Below are 17,242 nucleotides of genomic sequence, written 5' to 3'. Positions count from 1 at the left end.
TAGGTGTGGCCCATGCTTGTTTGGGGCAATACTCTTTGAAGGGTGGAGACACGTGTCACTTTCAGGAGGCGAGTGAAGAGTGACTGCATGGTTTCCCGTAACTGCTTTTTCATGTCTCAACAATTTTGGAAGATGTGAAGAGGAGAAGCTTCCATAGACCAGGGTCATGAGTGGCTGAGATGTGTGGATATCTCCTGCTGACCTGCCTCAAGTAGAAATAAATATTTGTGATTCTGAGTCAGTGAGGGTTGGGGTCTGTTTGAACTCAGCAAGATTCATTTTACCATGGGTCCCAGAGGAATGAAGTGGGATGCTGCCATGCCCAAAATCTACAAAGTGTTAATGACCCAAGTTAATCAAGGTTGGAGTTTTTTTGTAAAATGTTCAATCATGATAATTTGTAAGGAAATGAATAACTGCTATATCTAAAGCAGAGTCAGCAAACTACAGCCTAATACGCCAGATTTGGTCCATTGTATTTGTTTGTTTGTTGACTCACTGTTTTTTTTTTTTTTTTAAAGATTTATTAATTTATGCATACAAGAGCTGGGGTACAGGTCAGAGATACAAGAGGTGAGAGAATTCACCAGACAGAACAGGGACAGAACAGGTAGATGGACTGAAATACACTGCTGAGGGGAGCAGCGGGCAAGACAGGAGAGGTCTCCTGCACCATGTGGGTAGGTCCCTGGCTGGCGGCCGGATATTGAACTCCAGCTGCAGAGGCTGTGGGTTGCTTCATAGTGCAGTGCTTTACCCTTTGCGCCACCAGGGAGGCCCATTGACTGACTGTTTTTATATAGCTTGGAAGCTAAGAATGACAATTATAATTTCAAATGATTACAAAAATAAAAATAAGATACCATTTTATGAAATGTGCAAATTGTATGGATCTAAATGGCTGCAGAGGTCAAATATTTAATATCTCCAACTTTACAGAAAAAGTCTGCTGATTCCAGCTTGGACTTTAGAGAATGAGGAGGGGAAACAAGGTAAGGAGTGTGTGTGTGTTGCCAGGGTTGGTTAGTACTGCAGGAAAGAAGGAAAGCACAGACAAGGTTTGGCCAGCTCGCAAGCAAGAATAAAAGGTAATGAGAATCTAACAATTGGGGCTTATGGGACTAGAAGAGGTTACTGTTTCTTAAAACAAGTCAAAAAAAATAACTGGGGAGGTGAAGGTGGTCCGGGTGGATTTTTAGAGCACAAACAACCACTAACCTTCCAGAAAGTAGTATCAGGGCCTGACCAATATTCCCGGGGAATTCCACAGTCACCAAAGTGTGGTCACAAGGAAATGATTAATTTATCCAGACAGGGTACTTAGCACAAGTTAGCCTGCCTTTAGCTCCTTCAGCTCAACTTGCCTCAACATGACTTAAGATTTTAGATCTATTTAGATTGATTGTTATATTTCAAAACCATTGTCATTATGTAATATGTTTTTCCAGAAAATAGCACTGATTTCTCTCTTTCTGAGTTCCAAATTAAAAAAAAATTAATTTCTTCAAGTAAAGTGGAGGAATTGTGAGTGAGCAGCTGTTGGTTGCAGGCACAACAAATAACTCTTAAGAGTTCTAGGTTTTTAATCTCCACACCCACCAGTGACTCAGTGTGCAGCTTCAGGCCAGACAGCTTAGTGTATCTGCTTCATTTCTTGAGGATGAAAGGATATTAAAACTTTCTGCCTCTGGAGAATTTTGTACAGAGTATTATCCGGTGTCACAAATTATAACTTGCATGCAATTATTGTTTTTGAAATAGACACCATCAAAAATCCAGCATGAATATTTGGCAGGAATCAAAATTTGAAAGTACATTCCATTTGCAACAAATTCCTCCACAGTGTTGGGGTTCAGTGAAAATTGATCTTTCGGGTGTATTTATTGTGGGCTTTCACGGTGGGAGCTCTGTGTGAGTGTTGTGTGCAGCTGCTGATAGAGTTGGGATTTGTTGTCACTCATGGGCCATGTATAAGGCCAACTTCAGGCACCTGGCTGTGATGAAGGGGGCACCCCTCTCTGGGCCTTCCAGGTGAAGGTTAAGATGGAGAAGGCCTCTTTGCCTCACTTAAAGAGGGTGCGGGGTTCTCCCTGGGTTCTGGAGGGTCTGGTATCTTCCATTTCTGTGAAATTGCTCCACAGTGAGTGAGAAGAATCTGTCACTTCTTAAGAACTTCCATGTTTTGACATTCTTGGCTGAATTAAATTCCTGAGGGCATCTAAAATGAGTATAGAACGTGGTTGTGAACATGACTATAAGTATTACAGAGCAACAGTGCTCAATAGCTTTTTAAAATCTTTCTAGGGAATTCTTGTGCACACTGAATTTTGAAAATCATTCTTGAAAAAGATTATTTGTTCTGAGGCCAGACCAAAATTATTAAAATGTGAAAACAAAACTAAAAATTTCCTGTATGCATGTAATTACTCTTATGTGATTATATTTGTGTGATGAATCTCCTCAGATGTGTGGTTAGTGGTGCAATGTGGGGACATTGGACAAATGTATCTGATTAAAATTTGAATTCTAATACTGCCTTTTTGGATCAATAAAGCAAAGCAAACTGCTAATAGAAGAAAATTTCACTTTACTCACAACTTATAAAAAAGAAACTTTAAACACATGCTAAGAGTTTGGACTAAGTTCCACAGACAATGAAAAGAGTATTTGGTTTTAAGCAGGGGATGATGTGACCCGATTGACACCAAAATTTGACAGGGTGGTAGTTTGGGAGACAGGATGTTGTGGAGGAGAAGTAGGGTAACGGGGGCTCTGATTCTGGTTCTTTGGAACCTAGGGAGTGGAACACGTGTGGGGGGACAGAGGTTCTTCCAATTCTGTGGCCAGATCACCTATTCAGATTCATATCCGTGATTTACTCCTATATGTTGTGCTGTGGCCACTCCTGAGCATTTTGGCATTCCAGGTTGTTCTAGTCACCCACACATTTCATATTAGATCTTTCAGTTTTTCTTTTTACCTAGACAATGCCAGAGGGCTACATATATAGAGAACTGCATGTTTCTTTTTGAAAGAGTGTTTTCAGTCTCCAGGTAAGTACCCTGACATGGGATTATTGATTTTATGGTAGTCCTATTTTCAATTTTTGAGGAAGGTCAGTACTGGGGTGACCCCACCTCCCCTCCAATCCCCTACACATGTGCACATACACAGAGACACCAAAGCAAGGTTGAGAACAAACCTGGAGGTATTGAATTTCTGGATTTCAAAGTCTTTTGCAAACTACCATAATCAAAATGGTATGGTACTGACATGAAAACAAACATATATACCATGGAATAGAATACAGAACCCAGAAAGTAACACATGCACAGAGTCAACTAATCTTTGACAAAGATCCCAGGAATGCACAATGGGGAAAGTGGGTAGCCTTTTCAATAAATGATGCAAGAAAACCTGGATATTCACATGCAAAAGGATCAAGTTGGACGCTTATCCTACCCCATAAACAAAAATCAATACAAAATGGATAAAATGTCAGATATGAAGCTATAAAAATCCTAGAAGAAAACATAGGGGAAAATACAATTTTTAACTCCAATTACACCAAAATAAATATGGGTTAAAAAAAGCAGAATATCATGTAGAATATTAGGTTAATTTCAGACACAACTTGATGATTCAGGTGACTGAATCAGAGATCACAATATTTCATCTCTGATTAATTATAAATGTCTCTGTGAATGTGTTGTGAGTATTTATCCCCATTTTTCTTATTATTCTCCCAAGTCTTTTTTTTATAGAATTTTGTAAGCTTACTAGAGTAGTCAGTCCTTCTACTCTTTTGATTTCCTTAAGTTTATTAGATTTTTTTAAATTGAAGTTAACAATATTATGGAGGTTTCAGGTATACAGCTTTATAAATCAGTATCTTGTATAAGCTACATCATGTTCATCAACAAATGTCCTGTTTCCATCCTTCACCATACAATGATGCCCTTTTACCATATTTACCCACCTTCCCATTTTGCTTCCCATCACACTGTGTCTTCTGGTAACTACTAATTTTGTTTTAGAGGCTAAATGTTTGTTCATTAGTTTTGTTTCCTTCTTTCACTATGAGTGAAATCAAAGTGTTTGTATTTTATCTCTGATTTGTATCACGAGCATAATACCCTTTAGCTCCATTCATACTATTGCAAAAGGCTGGATTTCATCTTTTTTTTAAAAATAATAGAATGTATAATTTCCCTAGGTATTTGTTAAAATACAACATTATGATTATTTCTTGACATAGTTTATTTCAGCTTTTTCTCTGCAGGGCACTATCCATACCCTAAGAAAACCCTTCATAATACCTAAAATAACCTGCTATTTCAATACCTATGGTCTATAGATATGACCCTAGTGGAAACATTTTGATAAAGATGGCTGTTCATTGTTAACTCTTCTAGACTACTTGAAGAGATATTTTTCCCTAGCTTGAGTTTTAGATGCACAAACAAGGACTTGCCAGTTGCAAGTTGCTGACAAAATGTATGTTTACCATAGAGGGAGGCCAAAAGAACACATGTACCTGAAAATACATGTTAAGCTAAAGAAGTTAAATGATCCTTCTCAGGTTAAGTTTTACACAAACCACTTCATTTGAAATCTCCGTGGAAGAAATCTCCAATTTTGCCAACATATATGTGCATAAGAAATTCTGGAATTATTAGAGAATTCATGGCACTAGTCTAATCCCAAGCCAGCCCTAAACACTTGCATGCACAATCTCTTAACTAGCATGTGCCACTGTAGTGAGCACAGAATCACTGTTTAAGAATGACTACAATGAGAACAAGGATGAGAAGGGCAATGCAGACACTTTTAAGCCTGGATGGCCCCGAGCGCCCAGGGTGGGCACAGGCCAGGCTGCGGGTCCGCAGGGGCTTGATGATTCGCTCCCTCTGGGTCATGATGGCTTCCCGGGCCCCAGCCCAGCTGCCTGGCCCCTGCAGGCGGTACTGGTACGGTGTGCATGGTCCAAAGAAACTCCTGCAGGCCAGTTTGGGATCCTGCAGGAGGAGGGAGAACAGGTTGGGCTTCACCCCTATTTCAGAGGCAATGTCGTCCATGTAGTCGACATAGAACACTCTGCGCATGTCCCGGGGACTATTCAGGAACCTGAAACCCAAATGTGGACAAATCAGAAACTTCAACTCAGATGACCCCCTGCATCCCTCCCTCCGAGCACAGTTAACATCTAAATAATGGATGACGCTTGCATGAAAGCGTCATTTTTGTCATTTTTGTAGGCTGATAATGAGGACTATGACAGACAAGTCTTGCAGGCCAGTTATTTAGGTGTGTGTGGTTAATTTGCTGTATTACTTAATGTATTTCAGTATTACTGAAATTCAGTTCCTGATCCACTTTCTTAAAACCAAAGTTACTCTTCTTAGCATGAAGCCTTTTGACCTCTGAGAACATACTGTGACACTGACATTGTAGGTTCTCAACACGCATTTGTTGAATAGAAATGGATTACTTTCCCAGCCTGAATGGTTGAAAATAAGTTTCCATTAAGAAGATTTGGCACAACCTACAAACTTCTGAAATGAGAATTTCAGTTGGATTTGGTAATGATTTGCCAACTCAATCCCCACAAGATTTATTAGCCCAACTTCGTAAAAGAATGAAACAATCCTTCATTTCATTTTACATTTTCACATGCTTTACATCTCTGAGACTATGATGTGACATAAATTCATAATTATATGTTGTACCTAGTGTTCTACCAATTTTAACCAAATTCTGATGTTTTCTTAGTGGACCATTCTGCATTAATTCCATCCATAAATATCCCACATATGACATTATGCTTGGGTAAGAGGAAATGGAAAATTTAAAAGTTGAAACCCCATTAGGCAAAGAGACCCAGATTCTCTGATAAGAAAAATATGAAGAATGCTTGATAGGCAGAGAGCTGCACCTAACACTTTTACTTGACTTTCAGCAAGAAGTATCTTACTCTGCTTCAATTTTTTCCCTCTTCTTTGTTATATCAGCCATCATGCCGCTCACTGAAGGCAACTTGTTCAGTCCTAGGAAAGAAGTTCCAAATTTGAACAATCTTAGAAGATAGGATTTCAGGAGGACCTGGATATCCTGAGGAGTCAGTTTGGTGGAACATCGTCAGTGAGGTAGCACAGGTGTGGGGGAGGTGGGTCCAGGAGCTACTCAGGTTTGCTCTCAGCTCCTTGTTTTATCAGGTGCACATACAAGATCATGTCCTTGGAACACATGTCTGATGAGTTCACATCTTGACCTCAAGGCCCACAAAGAAAGAGGGACTGAAGAGTCTCACCCAACGGATAAGACACAAAGTAGCATGAGCGTGGTCTCATTATCAGAGTATTCGTTTCCCTCGCCTTCAGATAGTAAGGTACACTTTTCATTTAGCTTATAATGTAGTTTACAAGTATGTGTTGTGGCTGCTAGTGGTGACTTGCCGTCTTCTGATTGTTTTCACTAAAGAAAGATTTATTCTTAATTTTCCGTCTTAACTCAGAGTGCCCACCTTTCTATAACTGTCCTTCATTTCTAGAATCGATAACTCCTAAATTTTTAAAAACACAGATGTTCCATATAAATTGGGAAAAATTTTAAAAAATAAACAAACAAGCAGAAATATTACAATGTGATTGGCATAATTTCATAAAGGTGGGTTTCAAATCTGTCTTCATTCATGTATTCTCAATGTTAGAACCAAGAAGGAATTATACTAAAAATGGTTACTCATCATTTAGTCAATATTTACTGAATGCCTATGAATACCTTCAAAGGTGAAGGTGCATCATTGTTCATTCTTTGCAACCCTGAAAAACACATGTAAGTATTCCCATTCCAATGAGGAAATTGTAAGATCCAGTAATATGTCAAGATCATCTGCCAGTATGTGAAGGAGCTGTAATTTAATTCTTCTTTTATTTGACTCTAAAAGCCTTGAACTCTTAATGAGTCATGGTGTGGTGCACTGTGACTCTTGTCCGTTTTATATTTTGAACTTGAGAGACAGGTAAAAATGTTCCCTTTGATAAAGACTGATTCCAGAGTGATATTAGCAGTCTTGTTAAGAAGGATAACTGTTGTTCCCCACTTTTCTCTAGGTTCTGATATCTTATTGGTCTTACTTTCTATGCCATGCTATGCTATGCTATGCTATGCTATGCTATGCTATGCTATGCTATGCTATGCTATGCTATGCTATGCTATGCTATGCTATGCTATGCTATAGTACACTATACTAATACTATACTATACTACACTAATACTATACTATACTATGCTAATACTCTAGTCTACTATCCTATACTAATGCTATACTATACTTTCCATATGATACATACCTTATACACTACACATTACTTTCTATGAATTACTGGTCTCAATTTCTATTATCTCCTTGCTATGCTTAAAGTATTACTTGCAAATACGCTGTGTTTTGGTGATAGCTTGAGTTACAGCTTTTTTCATCTTCAGTTTCATGCAGAAATCCTGAAGATTAAACAGCCATCAAACACCAAAGTAACAAATCTCAAGTGGCAGAATTTCAGAAAACTGCAAAGGTTCATTTCACATGTGTTTTGCAGTGGAAGACCTTTGCAATACCTCTGAAATCACACCATCTTTAGATTTTTTTTTCACTGTGCACAAGGTCAGCACGTACCTTTAAATATATGGGCAGCCCATCGGCTCTGGATTTCTGAGGTGGGGATGGTGGCGCCCACTGGCTGAAGGATGCCAATGAAAGCTAGTGTTGGCTTCTCTAGCAGAGGCGGGAACACATATTTATACATGGTGCGCTTGCTGTCCAGAATTGCTGGGTCATTTTCCAAAAAAGGGAAAGAGAACTTGTATCCTGTGGCAAATATAACAAGATCAATGTCTTCTTCTGTGCCATCCTCAAAGGTGACTGATGTCTCAGTGAATTCTCTTATATTTGGTTTCATCACAATTTTTCCAGAAATTATGTGATTGGGTAGATCATCACTGATAGTAGATTGGTGGCTCAGAAATCTGAAGAGAAAATTGAAGTTCAGAAAAATTTATCTAGATCTTCTAGGAGAGGAGTTGAGCCAAGAGAATGCTTAAAATAGTTTTTAGTTGAGCCAAAATAAGTGAAAGAATTACATTTTTGTTTTTAAAAAGATCTTTCCTTTTCTCTAAATTATTTACTGATTAAACATTCTGTATATATCAGAATACTAATGATATCTTAATGATTATGCAAGGAGAATATTTTGAAATTTGGAATATAAGCTTATATCAGTTTTATTTAATATTCAAAATTCTTTAATAACAACTTTTGGAAGGGCCTCCCTGTTGGTGTAAGATTGAGCACAGCTCTGTGAAGCCGTCTGCAGCCTCTGCAGCAGGAATTTGATCCCCAGCCTGCCCAGGAGTTACCCACATGGCGCAGCAGATGTCTCCTGTCTCGCCCGCCTGCTCCCCTCAGCAGTGTATTTCTGTCAGTCTGCCTGTTCTGTTCCCCACTCTGTCTCTGGTGAATGCTCTACCATGCACACCTCTGGCCTGTAACCCTGACCTGTACCCCAGCTCTTGTATGCATAAATAAATATATCTTTAAAAAAAATTTGTAGAGATTTTGAAAGAATGCCATGTGTTCCTTTTGGAAATGAAAATTGGATCATATTCAGATTGCCATTTTATTTGGAGACCTTACATGCCATTTTAATACATTTTACCAACATTATTTAATTTTGACACAATTAGCGTCATCTTGGACTCCCTACTATTTCTTATATATACAGCCACATCTAAGGACTAATTGCTTTGACCCTAACCTCTACTGTGAGTTTGAAAATCATCTCTCCTGATGCCTGCTATGTGCCTCTGTATCCCAAACACAAAATTTTTAAAAAAGATTTATTTATTTATTTATCCATGCAAGAGCTGGGGTACAGGTCAGAGGTGTGGGGTGGGGGGTGAGAGGATTCACCAGAGACAGAATGGGGAACAGAACAGGCAGACTGACCAAAGCACACCGACGGGGCGGGGGGTGGGGTGGGGGGAGGATCAGCGGGTGAGTCAGGAGAGGTCTGCTGCGCCATGTGGGTCTCTCCCCAGCCAGCTGGGAATCAAACTCCTACTGCAGTGGCTGCTGACAGCTTCATAGGTTGCGTCTTAACCCTTGCGCGACCAGGGAGGCCCCCAAACACAAATTTTTAATCTTACATTATAACCAGCTTCTCCAAATCTTTTAAAATTGCTTTCCTTCTGAATTCATTACGTTTGTGGATTCATTACCTTTGTTGACGATTATGCTCTCAGTCACTCAGTTAGATACTGGATGTCAGTGCATTAATTATATTATTACTTCTATCTTATGATATTTCAACATATCAAAGAGACTGCTGGCTGGGTCGAGGCTGCCCCTGTCAGTGCTAGCTAGTTTTCAGGAATAGCAAAGGGCTTAGCACATCTTTCATTTGCAAAATAACCAGTACCCTGTCTACAACTCAAAACACCTCCTCATGTAGCTCTCAATCAACTAATCAGTATTTCCCCTGTTCTAAAACATCCTAAGGACAGATGCCAGTCTGATGAAATTGTTCACCCTAGCCAATTCTGAGCTGTTCACTCTGCTCTGCAATGCATTTCCCATGGAAACCCAGTAAAAGTTGTGGTTGCATCTTTCCTTTCACTCCTGCTTCCCCTGACCACACCTACTGCTGCCTACATGTCCTGAGGGGCATGGCACATCTCTCAGGAAGTGCAAGTAATATGTTCTTCTCTCTATGGCATGGACCTGTCCGTGTCATCAGTCAGCCACTTCTATAAATTGAAATCCTATTAGACAATTTTAATGCAGTTGGAAAATTAAGACTATAATAAACCCACACAAAAGTGTTGAGCATTTGCCATGTGCTGAGCACTAGTAGACTATATATGTCTTTTTCTCCTTAATGCTCTAAACAGCACTCTGCATTGGTGCTAATGTGATCCCCATTTATCTGCAAGGAAAGTGGGAAAAGTTGTTAAGTAAATTTGACATCACACAGCTAGTAAGTGATAAAGCCCTACTTAAGCCATTGTTGCTGGCCTCAGAGTTCTGTTCAAGGTCAAGAAAGCAGGTGTGGCATTTTTAAGGTCACCCTTTGCCCAGGGTCTCCATCTTATCACTGGATATCACCAGACTCCTGAATCTTTCTTTTGACCTGGAAGATGGAGCTGAATTTTATGACCTAACATACAATCTGCTGCCTGTCCACCATGTGAAAGTGTTAGTGTCTAAGAGAGAAAGTAGCCTGAAACCATGAAGGGTGGGGACATGAAGCCTCCGCCACATTCCTAAAGTTCAATATTTTCCTCTAAGGTGAGTAGAATAGTCCAAAGAAACATAAGGATGGAAGCAATGATGATGATGTTCAACTACGACAGCTGAAGTCTATTTTCAAGGTGGTAGAACATGAACTCTACTCATCTTTATCATCAGAGGCAAAATTATTTTTTAAAAAATCCTAGATCATACCTGTGCTTAGGTTGCAAACCATAGACATCATGGTTAAATCGAGCATTTAACTTTTTCTCCATTAGTCTGTTGGTTAAGGATGCAGGCAGCAAGTTGTCAAGGAGAGAGTTAAAACGAGTGAAGAGAACAATGTCCATGGGCATCCCACTATCCCAGACCCGGTTCCAAATCCAGGAACCTGTCCTTGTGCTGAGAAACACCTAGAAGAGAATGCAAATAAGTGAAAAATAGGGCCTCACAATGTAACTGTTTCTTCTCATAGGCTCCTGCTCTCAGAACTTCAGATATGTGTCTTTGCTTCATCAGGTGAAATGGGCAAGCATTCCCTTGCCTTTTTAGCTAGAAGAGTCCCCTGATCCTCAAAGACAGATATATCAACAGATACATTTGTACCGTTTCAAATACACACAACCATACATCTACATGTTGTTTATGTCTCTAGGGTCTCCCCAAGCCTCCCTCTGCATTGCACCCATCACCCCTTTGATCTTGCTCCAGAGCAGTGGTTGACATCTGAAACTTCTTAAATCCTAACTTCTGGGAAACACAATAATGAAGAAGATAGAGCTCAATAAATTGACACATAAGATTCCACCCATCTGCTAAAGACTGTTTAAATATCAGGAACACTTAATTCATGTTAATTCATGTCCCTAAATATAAGTATGAAAGAATCGGTATTGGAGATCATGTGAAGTGTCATGTCAATGAAATATAGAGGGATTTGAAAAAAATGGTACTTAAAACCTTTTGGTTCTCCGGTATTTTCATTTTTAAATCTCTTAGCTGAGCTGATAAACCCTACATGCTCTGGTAAAAACAAACAATATGTCACTCACTAAGCTCTGAAATAATAATTTCATTCTCAAATTGTAAAGTTTTTTGGAATGTGTTTCCAAGATGTCTACGAAGCATCAAGTGCCGGGGTAGATAACAAAAAGGACTGAAGCAGTGTGTGCACACACGCTACACACACTTCACACAGTGCTCCATCTCAAAGAGCACGGGTCAGGTTGCACCTCAGGAAAGAGTATTTTAGGATCCAAACCTGTGGGGTTACACGACTGAGCTCACTTGCCAAGTCAACTCCAGAATTTCCAATACCGACCACAACGATTCTCTTCCCCTGAAATTTCTCTGGACTCTTGTATTCCCAACTGTGCATATATTCACCTTTGAACCTCGTGATCCCTGTGGTAAAGAAGAGAATTGTTCAAACTTTCGTCCTTTTTTTATTTTATTTTAACTGCTGGCATCCTCAGAAGCTTATTACTGAACTCAAAGACCATCCTACTTAAATCTCAGTTGCTGGCCCTCTGATGCCAGTTCTGTGGGTGGTGCTCAAATCTCCTGATAGAACAAATCCTTCTACAGTGTAGCTTCAGAATGTAAATTACATGATCAAACATATCCAAGGGTTCCTAAGAAGATCATATCTGTTTTTACTTCTCTATATTTTGCCAAGTCTTCAAAGAGGATCTCAGCTCCTATTGAGGTAATCCTTGTCAGTCATTGCTGTTTATTCAGCTACTGCTGTGGACCCAATTCCCTCTCTTGCTTTCCCAAACCAAATTTCTTGTGTGTCTGGCTGATTTCTACTTCTACTGGGATCAATACACCTTCCTGCTGGCCCTATTCACTCATTCTCCTACTACAAATAAATGTTCCAATATAACCTATAAGATCTCATGCTGACAGGTGTAAGGACTTCCAACTTTTACCCACGAATTTTGCTCTGACTTTAACAAAACCTCATATGGCAGAGGCTTAAAAGCTGGTGGAGGTTTTGCAGTATTTCATCTTTTAAACAATGTTCGTGTAGGGCAGGAACAGACACGGTGCAGGTTTTCTAAGATCCAGCAGACCAGGTAAAGGAGGAGTCAGAGTCCTGGAGCCCTCAGTGGCTTTTTGCAGGCTTTTATTGAGGTTTACACGTACACAGAAGGCAGGAGTACTGGGAGGCAGGGAGGCTGGCTGTCCTCCCAGCCCCCAGCAAGTCTTCACTCTATCTGGGCTTTCAGTGTTCTCTGCTTCTCTCTTGGCTTCTGCTGCTTCTTTCTTGGCTTCTCTTTTGGCTTCTACTGGCATTCCCGTGACGCCGCCCTTAAAAGCCCAGTCTTAACCCAGGTGAATCCCATCTACTTATGCCCACACCCTACTCCAGGTGCCCGCCATCAGGCATGCATTCAGACCGCAAGGATCCATCATCTATCCTGATGGTAGGAGGGCAGAAAAACCTGACATTTTTCCTTACCCTACAGTTCGGATCTGCACGTCTGGGTTTCTTTGCTCCCCCAGTAACACTAGATGGTCTTGACTGTGGTTTGGTCTTGGCCCTGTTTCCTTTTCTCCTACAGAATATGTTCCAAAGCTTTATTTCCTGGAAGCAGTTCTTCAATCTTTACCTAGAAATTTCCTGGTGTGGATCTAATATCATTGCTCCCAAATCCCATTATTGCCCACTTCAATTATCCATGGGTAGGACAGAATCCATATGTGAATCCTACCTGAAGCTCTTTCAATTATTTCGCTTTTTCTTGGTGTCACTGTTTTCCCTCTTACTCCCTTGATAATATTTTCTGCTCCCCTCTCTCATTTTTATAAAACAACAGTATTTTTATAAAGGTCGTAGGTGACTTTCTCTATACCTAAAAGGTACTGTGGTTTTGTTCCTCAAAGCTCTGTCTCCTTTTCCCATGAGAAATGTTTCTCTTCCATCTTGAAATGAACTCTTTGCCCCCTGGTCAGTGTGGCAGGAGACCAGAGGTCAAACAAACTTATACATGAATCTCAATTTTTTCAGCACTAGTGATATTTATGATGTAAAAAAGGGAAACTGCTTTACCTACTATATTGGATTGTGTAGGGTAAGGAAAAATGTCAGGCTTTTCTGCCCTCCCGCCATCAGGATAGATGATGGAAATTTGTGGTGCTGAATGCATGCCTGATGGCGGGCACCTGGAGTAGGGTGTGGGCCTAGGTAGATGGGATTCACCTGGGATAAGACTGGGCTTTTAAGGGCGGCGTCACAGGGATGCCAGCAGAAGCCAAAAGAGAAGTCGAGAGAGAAGCAAGAGAAGCAGAAGCCGAGAGAAGGCCGGAGAGCCCAGAAGTGAAGGCCTGCCAGCCTCCCCGCCCCCCAGCACCCCTGCCTGCCATATGCCTGGTGAACCCCAATAAAAAACCTGCAAAAACCACTGAGGACTCTGACTCCTCCTTTACCTGGGCTGCTGGATCAGAACACCTGCGCTGTGTCCATTCCTGCTCCTTACAGATTGCTACAAGCATCCTTTAAAAGTTTCCTGTAACATAAGAAGTGTTTTAAAAAATAAGTTTAATGCTGTCCTTTGACTGTCTTTGCTCCCATTCCTCTCTTTCATGTTTATGGAAGAACTCGGGGATCTTTCTGCATTTGGCCTCAATCATTCTCCCTCATACAGGCAGAATCTGCCTTTTTTCCTATCTCTGGAAATGGCAACGCCATCGTGCAGACCAATAACATTAGAGTTAGCCTTTGGTCTTGTTTTTGAACATATCTGACATCTGGTCCATCAGCAAATTCTGTCATTTCTGTGTTCAAACTATATATAGGATCCATGCAACTGGGAGTATATCAGCAATTTTCATTTTCATTTTATCACATTTTGAATAATTGGGCTGGTCTTTGAAAGAACATGTATTACTTGATTTTATTTTATTTATTTGTTTTATTTGAAAATTTTAAATTTTTTATTATTTTTTAATTAATTTTTAAAATTTTTTACATCATTGCTCATTTTTAAAAAAATATTTGCTTCCCCCACACCCCCTCTCCTTTAACCAGGAATAATACTATTGATTTTGAAAATAAGGTGACTTTTAGAACAACAAACTTTCTTCAAAGACAACAGGAGCATCAATGGTAAAACCTCCAGAAACCAGTGACTTCCCATTTATTACGACATACCTGGAAAGCTCTCCAGTGGCAAGACAGGCTCAGAATAAAGGCCAGTACACACCATGATCCCGTCAAAGACATATGACTCCTGCTTCCCCTCAGTCTCCACCACCACATCCCACTGTCCCGTGCAGGAGAAGTCGGGACGCTTCCTCACGCTGCATACCCTCGTCTGGGAATGAGGCAAAGAGACTCGTGACCACCCTTCCCAGCTGCCCTCCTGCCCAAGAACTCTTGACCTCAATAAGTAAGATGGACTATACCTACTCTCCTCTGGGACTTCATAACAGCATTCCATTAAGGTGGTTTCCATATGTTTAAGCTGAGACATGGTCCACTTTGTTCCCAACTGTCATCCTGAGTGTGGTTAGTGCCAAGCCAATTCCAGCTGCACAGTCAACCCACCATATTTGTCTCCTGAGGGAGGTGAAGCGAGAAGTTCTCGCTGCCTTCCCTGGAGACGTAGGAAAGCTAGCTCCCAAGGCTGAGAGGAGCTTCTCTGAACTCTGCTCTGGCCTGGCTCCCTTCCCTACCGGGGGGGTTCTGCAGTACAGAGTGTTCTCTGCCCACTTACCAGAAACCGGATGTGCTTTATGAGGTGAAAGTGTCTGACGTACATCCTGATGTACTCCATGAGTTTGGAGTGGTGCAAGTAGTTGGGAAAGTGATCAGGGAATGGGAAGTCACTGTAGGCTGTCATCTCCTTGGATGTGTTGCTCGTGGCAGATCTGTAGATACTTGGCCGGCCCCCTTCAGTCTTCTCCTGCCGAGAAAAAGGACAGTCACTGGCTTTAGAATCAAAAGTATGAGGGTATCCAAATATTACCTCAGTTAAAAATTTCTTTAAAGTAAAATAAGTGGAATTAAAGGTACAGTTAAAAAATAACCCCCTTTACATGTCAAATTAGGAAACTCCTGCAATTAATTCTTTCAAGCACAGTGTGCCTGTTTTTCATTCCTTTCATTAGGAGAGACTTGTGGTAAAGAGAACCCTCGCATATAGTAGATGGGAATGTAAATTGTTGCTATCATTATGGAAAGCAGTGTGAAGACTGCCTCAAAAATTAAAAATAAATTTCCATATTCTATTATGTATCCCCATATTCTGTTACATATTTATGTGTCCCCTGAGAATTACTAAAACACTGATTTTAAGAGAGTTATGCCTCCACATGTTCACTGCAGCACTTTTTACAATAGCCAAGAATTGGAAACAATCAAAGTGCCCATCCATATATCAGTGGTTAAAGATGTGTATGTGTATATTCAATAGAGTATCACTCAACTACAAAAAAAAAAGAGAAAGGAATCCTGCCATGTGCAAGGAGACGGATGTCCATATGAAGCAAGACGATGGAAAAAAAGCATACCATATAATTCCACTCTTATAAGGAATAGAAAGACAGAAAAAATAAATGAATTTGAAAAACATAAATAAACTTTTAGAATTTAAGACCAAATTAGGATCTACCAAAATGCAAAGCAGAAAAGGCATTAAGTCATTGGGTAAAAGGGGTGAATTGCAAGGTGAAGGATAAAGTGGACTTTTAGTGGCGAACTTATGGTAGTATATACATTCATTTACAATAATGCACAACTGAAACTTATTTAATGCTATAATGCAATGTTGCTTTAATTAAAAACAAAACATAGCTACAAAAAACCAAATAATTTTGGGGGTAACAAACAGACATTAACAGAGGATAGAAAGCGCAAACATAGAGAAATGTATGTGAGACATGAGAGTAAAGGCGGGACTTCCTCTGTAGGCACAGTGTTTGTGGTGTCAGAATCCTGGGCAAAGGATTTTAAGGGGTCTGACCTATTCGAAGTGATGATAGGGAAGAACGGAGCATAATTAGATTGGACTTTCTTTGTATTCTTCTTTATTATTGGCAATTTCCCCCTAATTACAAAAGCAGCACATGTTTAATATATTGTATAGTGAGTGAAAGGGTACAATATCACTCACGATGATCACTTTAAACATTTTGATGTATATCCTTCTAGTCTTAGCCTTTTAGTCTATTTGTATCTCTCTATTATCTACTCACCTACACACATAGAGATAGGCACATAACATTTCAGCATTTGGCAGTACATTATGGTTTATAAGTAGTGTTTCCTATGCATTACTTGATCCAAACCTGAGAAGCACATTTAGGATATAATGTGCTTCACAGTTCAGGATATAATAGGAACCTACACAACATAAAGTATCTGTTAAGTGTATTAGCACTATTCCTGTTTTTGTCTTTAATCAAGACTAGACTATACTTAAATAATTTAAAGGAGACAATGAAGGAAGGAAGACTGAATATCAGTTGGGAAGAAGAAAAGATGGGGCTTCAACGATTAGATGCAGGTACTAATAAAAATGATTACATTGGTAGTTGAAGGATAAATTAGTGCAGTAATCTGCATTCCAATTTCCCAGATATGGAATATAGAGGTACATTCAGACTTACCTCGTATCTCCACAGTCCTCCAATGTCGTCGCTTACTTCAAAACAGGTGGGCTCCAGTCCTACCTCCAGGCAGTTCTTAAGGGCACCTAATCCACTGACCCCTGCGCCAATGACTGCAATTCTTTTGCCCGGCATTGTGTCTTGTATCAGGAGATTATTAGGAAAAACTCAGATTTTTGTCACCCTGTAATTTGTTCATATGATACAGGATCATTAGTTTTCTCCCTATTTTTGTCCATATGTCACTACCCATATGCCCTAGAGTTGTCTTGGAAGATCAAATTAGAGAGCATTAGTAGGATGCATTGTATACTTTTGCAAAGGCAGCTACAAAAGGCA

The 17,242-nt window shown here is 40.0% G+C and overlaps 1 protein-coding gene across 1 annotated transcript; it reads right to left on the bottom strand.

The window, feature by feature from the left end:
• Window positions 1-4,772: 4,772 nt before the first annotated feature.
• On the bottom strand, window positions 4,773-17,038 carry LOC119242280 (flavin-containing monooxygenase 5-like). Its single transcript, XM_037508011.1, has 8 exons — window positions 16,904-17,038; window positions 15,010-15,198; window positions 14,445-14,607; window positions 11,547-11,689; window positions 10,499-10,698; window positions 7,673-8,022; window positions 5,975-6,047; window positions 4,773-5,127 (listed from the first exon to the last, which is right to left on the bottom strand). Exons 1-8 carry the CDS (start codon window positions 17,036-17,038, stop codon window positions 4,773-4,775), a joined length of 1,608 nt encoding a protein of 535 aa, XP_037363908.1.
• Window positions 17,039-17,242: the final 204 nt, after the last annotated feature.

Source organism: Talpa occidentalis, unplaced genomic scaffold (assembly GCF_014898055.3).
Source record: "Talpa occidentalis isolate TD23 unplaced genomic scaffold, MPIMG_talOcc4v2.1 talOcc4.12, whole genome shotgun sequence".
In the NCBI taxonomy this organism is placed as follows: domain Eukaryota; kingdom Metazoa; phylum Chordata; class Mammalia; order Eulipotyphla; family Talpidae; genus Talpa; species Talpa occidentalis.
The sequence above is the reverse complement of the archived record's forward strand: the minus strand, read 5'-3'. Positions and strand labels throughout refer to the sequence as shown.

Bases quoted from the DNA above. Each gene is read 5' to 3' on its own strand.
- LOC119242280 (XM_037508011.1), bottom strand. From the start codon at position 17,038: ATGCCGGGCAAAAGAATTGCAGTCATTGGCGCAGGGGTCAGTGGATTA. The intron at 11,690-14,444 runs GTATGTCGTAAT...TCTTTACCACAG, and splicing joins GCCACTGGAGAGCTTTCCAG to GGATCACGAGGTTCAAAGGT. The intron at 5,128-5,974 runs GTAAGATACTTC...TTTGGGTTTCAG, and splicing joins AGGGAAAAAATTGAAGCAGA to GTTCCTGAATAGTCCCCGGG.